Source organism: Bos grunniens, chromosome 1, assembly GCF_055505025.1.
Source record: "Bos grunniens cultivar Pamir isolate PY7600 chromosome 1, Bosgru_T2T1.0, whole genome shotgun sequence".
Taxonomy (NCBI): Eukaryota; Metazoa; Chordata; class Mammalia; order Artiodactyla; family Bovidae; genus Bos; species Bos grunniens.
In genome coordinates, this window is record NC_141165.1 from 90371828 (window position 1) to 90378749 (window position 6922).

Sequence of the window (6922 nt, forward strand, 5' to 3'; positions counted from 1 at the left end):
TACTAAATGTTCTGCCTTGCCCCTTACACTGGGGAAAGCCAGGTTTATAACCTTAGGTCTGTACTTACTAGCTTTGTGTTATTGAGCAAGTCACTTAACTAATCTGAGTTTCTATTTTCCTCTTTGTAAAATTGTGTTAATTATTTCAGTGGTGGTGTTGTAATACTCAAATGAGGTAGAGATATGAAACTATTTTTGAAAACTTTGAAGTGTTACATAAATGTCTTATTGTTTTCCATCACTCCTTAATATTTTCTTATGTTTGTCTTTTTTTGTTGATTGGCATCCTGGCTAGAAATATAAACATTTCCTATTAGCAAAAACAACTATATGTCATCATTACGGCATTGATAGGGAAAATATATATTAATGCTCTTTTTCCTCTTACCCTCTCAACTTCATAATCTAAATCAATCTGGGGACAAATTTATTACCCACCCCCCATTTTATCCTATGATTTCTCATGGAATTATAGCTGTCATTGCATGCTGTAAATACATGAGGCATACAAATTAAACTGCTAATCTTCTCCTCCAAATTTTTTTTATAATTTATTTCATTTAATTTCTGCTTATTTATTTATTTGGCTGGGCTGTGCTGCTTTTGGGATCTTAGTTTCTCAACCAGAAATTGAACCCAGGCCCTGGCAGTAGATACACCGAGTCCTAACCACTGAACCACCAGGAAATTCCCTCATTTAATCTCTTTACAAACCTTTTCCTCTCATAGATCACTGAGACAAAGTTTTATGTTACTTACTTTTAGGGCAGCACACTGATCAGCAACCAGAAAACCAGAATCAAATGAAGGAAAATACATTTCTGAAATGGCTAACGCTTTCAGCTCCAGAAATTCAGGATAAAAAAAAACAGTTTGAAGACTGTGGTTTGCGAGTTATAAAGGTATACTTAATTAAGGGAAGAATTTGACTCATCTTGCTATCATTTGGTTCCACAGCCAGAAGAAAAACTTGCCCACTGATGACTAAGCTAGTTGCTCATTGTCCTGCAATCCTAGGAGTTCGTCTGAAAGGAGGGCAGGGATGGGTAGGGATGAGGGGTATTGTTGGAATCAAGTGGTAGAAATGATGTTAGGATGTATAGAAGCATAGATCAAGACTCAGAGAAAACTATCTGCCTATCTTGAAACAAAATGTTTTATTACATAAAATATATGTGTATATACATCACATAAAATATATATGATAAAAGAAGCATTTATCACACTGTATTGTAATTGTTTACCTATTTTTATCTCTCACTAAACTATAAGCTTTAGGAAGCAAAGACTGTGTCTGCACTTGTCCATTTCATTACTAGTTCCTGGCACATAGTGACAGCTCAGTGAGTTTTTATTAAAGAAGGGATAGGGAATTTTGAAGAGATAGAAGTCAAAATAGGAGAAAGTTGGAGTCAGGAGAGACTCTTCTGCAACTTTATATGAAAAGCATATCACATGCAAAGTAATAAACACATAAATAATAAACACATAAATAAATAAATAAACACAGTATCAGGCAATTTAAGTAGCATTTCTCCAGCATCTTTTTCAGTTTTTCATTTCCTTGGGCTGTAGGTAGAGAAGATAGACAATGTGCTTCTCATGGCTGCCTTCCAAGAAAGGAAGAAAATGATGGAAGGGAGACCCTCTGGAAAACCTGTGAGCTACAGGTTGTTTCAGCAAGTCCCACATCAGTTCTGCAAAATGGTATGCAGAGTCGGCTTTCACCGAGTGTACTCCATGCCCTGCGGTAGGTGTCAGCCCCTCATAGTTGGCTTACTGTATGTGGGAGTTGGTGAGCAGACATCAGCAGGTGACTCACCACTAATAGCATTGTTGCTTCAGTGAGGGCGTCATTTACACCTGGGATTTAGTGGTAAAGTCATTTGGAAAGGGTAATATTTAAAATTTATCTTTTATGTATTTTGTGGCTGGTGCGTTTTATTTTGATGAAAGTGTTTGCAGTAAGAACTACAGTTCACTGTTTTTCCCCTTTCTGTGTTTGTGGCCTCTCTACAGAGAGCACCTTGGAGCTTTTTTTTCTTCTCTTATCTTGACAAAAAATTATCAACGGTACCAAACCATCTTCCTCCTTAATTAAAAGAGCATTTTTCTGAATTTAATAAAGTTGGTCTTTTCTCTTCCATCCTTTTCATTTCCTGTAGCTGCTAGGGAATGAATTAGGCATCATCTGGCAGGTGAAATGAATATTTTAAGTTCCTTCCCAGTTATGGGAGTCCTATGTATAGTAGCTTCTATGTCTCAGTTATACAAAAATATTGCATATTTTACCTCTGTATTTTCCACTTTAAATCTCTCCAGATGAAGTTAAGAAGTTTTTGTAGCCATCACAGAGGATACCTGGCAATGCAGCTTGGTTTTGCCTGGTCTATTAAAGATGTAGCTCTTGATCTTTACCTTTCAAATATGTAGCATGATCCTTGTTGTAGAGCCTACTCCAAGTCTTGATTTCTGGAAAGCATAGGGTCTGGGAATCATCTTCTCTTTGCCCCACAGAAAACATAAGCAATACCTAGGGTAAAAATTGAATATGAACAATTTTTCACCTAGGAATACAAACTGATAAATGAATCCCCACCAAGAAGTTTTTGAGTATAACCAGGAAAGTGATAATCAGTATGGTCCTTTCATTGGCAAAGTCTTAAAAATTCATGACTCCCATTTGCTTCTAAACCCATTGTAACTGGCTTTTCTGCACTCCACCAGTGCTCCTTCTATTTTAACTTAAACTACTCTAAAAACATCAAGATCCTCCTATTTTCCAAATCCAGCAAGTGCCTTCTTTTCAGTTCTGTGACAGGTACTGCTAGTTGCCTACCCAATATCTATATATATTTCTTCTCCAAACAGCTAAGACACACACCATTCTCCCAAGGAAGACAGTCCCAGACACTCATCTTGTTTCCTCAGTCTCAAGTTCAGGCAGTCTTCTCTTAAAGCTTAGAGGCAAAGCAATTGTCCTAATACACTCATTGTATAATGATGTGAGAGCGAGCAGGAAAATTGCGATAAGAACTCCCCATTTCGAAAGGGGAGAAGGAAAACACACAAGTCACTGGTCTGTACCACTAACCACATGCTGCTGAACTGGAATAGTAAGAACTCTATTCGGGGAGTGAAGTAAGACCCTTGTTTGCACTCCGGGGAAATCTTCATTTTGTATGCTGCCTTTGGTCACTTCTAGGTGCACTGCTTACCAGGGCTTGCCCCAGGGGTCTAGAATGCTCCCAGGCTACTGATAGCTGGACTTGTAGGGTTTTTTTTTCAGCCATACAGCTCCTTTAAAAACTAAGCAGCATGAGGCCTGTTTGTTTCTGGCCAAGTTTGTTCTTTTTAATCCAGCCAAAGATCCTGCCTCCATCTAGTCTTTAAGCCTCAAGATACCAGTCTTTTACCTACTGGCCTCTGTGCTCGTCTCCCTAGCCTTTAGCTTAACAGCCACTACCTTGAGGCAAATCAGACAGTAGATTCAGTGGGGAGATACTACTCATAATGTGACTTGTGCCTATGTGTCTGGTGAGAATGCTTAACTGCAGGTGCCTGAAAGAAGTGTCCTCTGCTAGATAAACCACGCTTGTTGTTGTTCAGTTGCTCAGTCATGTCCGACTCTTTGCAACCCCATGGACTGCAGCATGCCAGGATTCCCTGTCCTCCACTATCTCCAGGGTTTGCTCAAATTCATGTCCACTGAGTCAGTGATGCTATCTAACCATCTCATCCTCTCCTGCCCCTTTCTCCTTTTGCTTTTAATGTTTCCCATCATCAGGGTCTTTTCCAATGAGTCGGCTCTTCGCAACCGATAGCCAAAGTATTGGAGCTTCAGCTTCAGCACCAGTTCATTCAGTAACTGCCTCAGGGCTTGGTCGGAAGTCAAGCTGTGGGGTTGGGATGTGATGGGGTCAGGCTCTGACTGTGTCTGAGGCCCAGTAAACCTGACATTTTTTTTTCTCTAATATTCAGCCATCTTCTCTAACAGACAGGCAGGGTTTTAGCCCCTGGCATTGTATCCAAACTCTAGGACACTTGCTCATACACAGTAAAGTGACTGCAAGCTGCAGATCTAGAGATGTTTCTGTTCCTCACTGTGGGTGTGTCTCGAGGGCCAGAACTAATGGGGCAGGTGAATGATTACATGGCATGATTTCAGGGATACCAGGAAAGCTGCCCTGGGTCTTTGCTGCCGCACAGGCTTTTCTCTAGTTGCAGCAAGCAGGGGCTATTCTCTAGTTGCAGTGCGCAGGCTTCTCATCACGGTGGCTTCTCAGGAGCACAGGCTCTAGGGCGTGTGGGCTTCAGTATTTGCGGCTCCCAGCTCCAGAGCATAGGCTCACAGTTGTGACACACAGGCTTAGTTGCTCTGTGGCATGTGGGGATCTTCCCTGATCAGGGGTCAAACCCATATCTCCTGCATTGGCAGGAGGATTCTTTATCAATGAGCCAGGGGAGAAGCCCTATTAGTGATAATTTGCCACCACTGAACAAAACTTTGGGTGTCTTTGCTTCAGACACAGGGACTTGAGATCAGGAACTGGTGAGTATTTGGAGGACTAGGGAGTGAATACATATTAGTACCCAAATAGGCAATACAGTTTGTCAGATCATAATAATCCTTAAATATTTTTTCTCTTATCAGACCAAAAATATGGAGCTGGAATATACTTCACCAAGAACCTCAAAAACATAGCACACAGGATCAAGAAAACATCTGCCACAGATAAGCTGATCTGTGTGTTTGAAGCTGAAGTACTCACAGGCTTCTTCTGCCAGGGTAGTCAGTTAAATATTGTTCCCCCACCATCGCATCCTGGAGCCATAGATAGCTATGACAGTGTGGTTGACAATGTTTCCAGCCCTGAAACCTTTGTCATTTTTAGTAACACACAGGCTGTGCCCCAGTATTTGTGGACTTGCATCCAGGATCATGTACAGGGTTACTCAGGACAAATGATGCTCTCTCCACAGCAGTCTTACGGGATATTCTCAAGTGGCAGCTCTGTTGATTAACCTCTACATTATTTTAACAACAAACAAGACCTTGCTTTGGAGGAACTAATCAAATAATAACCATCGGTGACTCAAAGAATGGTTTGAATATGTCAAATGGGTTGTCTTTATGGGCTGACTGGGTGATTGAAGGCTCAGCTACAAACCAGCATCTTAGTGCCTTCATCTTTGTCTCTGTCTCTTGGGGTTGGGGTGGATAGATACCAACTAAAACACTTTCAGGACTATTCCCTCTCCTTCAAGTTGTCTTTTCATCTTCTTTACTGTAGGTAACAGCAAATATGCTTTATATGTAATGAAGACATTTTCTAGTATATAATCCAAATCCTTTTATTTTGTAAAATGATAATAGTGTAACATATTAAGACAGCAAGATGATTTCAGATTTTCCAGAAAATCTTACAAAGTGCTTTGGATATCAAAATAAACACCTTTATTAAAGTAACTGTCTCTGAAAATTATGTGTAAAATGAAATTATTTGGAGTGGAAGGATACCAGAAGGCTGATATTCTACTGATCCCCTTTTTGGATCAGTAGAGCTTTTTCAACCAATGCCATGCAAGCACCATGAGGCAAAATTATTAATTCATCCAATAAATCTTGGTCACTAGATGTGTTTCACTTTCCAGGTGCTGGACAAGACAAATGTCTTCCTAAAGCTTCCAACCTAAATAATCATAAAGGCAGCTATGGACAGCTTAACAAGTGTGACTTGGTATAACAAAGAGGAATTACAAATTCTTTGGAAAAATTTGAGGAGGAGAGGGATATATGAATCTGGGGTTGGGAGGAAGTCCTTCTGAAAGAAAATGAAACTCAAGTTGAGACCTGAAGAATTTTTAAGTTAGGTAAATTAAGGATAGAGCACACTGGGAGCAGAGTCGGAAGAGTATCTTGTGCAGAGTTCTTAAAAAGCCTGAATCTACTGACTGCGCTCATACTTGACTTCAGATTTCTGCCATGTAGTAGCCAGCTAATCTCAGCAGGTGTCTCTTTCCTATTCTGAGATCAATATTTCTCTACACTTCCAGACTTTCCTGACCCTCCTATCCTCAACCTCTTATCTAGAATACTTCTTCTTCCTCATCTACGTTAACCAGCATTCTTCATCTTGAAAGAAGCATATCTATCATCTCATATGGTACTGTCCTTGAATTTGGGGCAAGAGGCATCCCACCATGGACTTCCAGTTTGAGAGGATTTCACTCTGACCTCCATCTGGCCATGCCTATCTCCACAAGGTGAGGAATGCATGGGGTCAAGAGAATGTATCCATTTGGGACCTGCACACCTCACTTCTAAGCCACCTACTAGGTACCTGGAAATTCTAATTTCCTGGCTAAATATTTAAAGTCTGTTTCCAGGGCCTGATTGGGCCTCTTTCTCAGGTATTTCCTTCCAAGGGTGGACTGTTCCACAGCCTACATCAAGAATGGTCATGGGGTGACTGTTTTCAGGAATGGAGCTTAGACATGAGGGCTGATGTGTTCACAGGTCTATGCATGAGGCTGTGATACAGAGCCAAGGGTGAGAGGACTGATCTGAAAGATCGAGCTTATGTTTAACAGAGATTTCAAAACATGATGGAGAACAGGCAGTGTTCAGAAGGATAAGGAAAAAAACAAAATTCATACCAAGAAACATATTGAAACTGTAGGCCACCAAAAAGCTGAACTTAAAAGCAGGCAGAGAGGACAGTCATTCAAGTCACCTACAAACGAACGACAATTAGACCGACAACATATTTGTTGTTGTAGGCAGTATAACATCCTCCCTCTGCCCTTGCAAACATGTCCACACCTTAACCTCCTGAATCTGTGAATTTATTACCTTACATGGCAAAAGTCATTTTGCAGATGTGATTAAAGTTACCCTTCAGATGGGAAAAGTTCCCAG

At 40.6% G+C, this 6922-nt stretch overlaps 1 protein-coding gene across 6 annotated transcripts in view; it reads left to right on the forward strand.

Annotated features, from left to right (window-relative positions):
- The window catches only part of PARP9 (poly(ADP-ribose) polymerase family member 9), a 29678-nt gene extending 24208 nt beyond the window's left edge, over positions 1-5470 (forward strand). For all 6 annotated transcript variants that reach the window (XM_086403218.1, XM_086403242.1, XM_086403209.1 and 3 more), the window contains 3 exons: positions 766-902; positions 1576-1750; positions 4655-5470. In XM_086403218.1, coding sequence (XP_086259344.1) covers positions 766-902; positions 1576-1750; positions 4655-5025 — 683 coding nt within the window. In that variant the 3' untranslated portion in view covers positions 5026-5470. The remainder of the gene's footprint in view (positions 1-765; positions 903-1575; positions 1751-4654) is intronic.
- The last annotated feature ends 1452 nt before the right edge of the window (positions 5471-6922 follow it).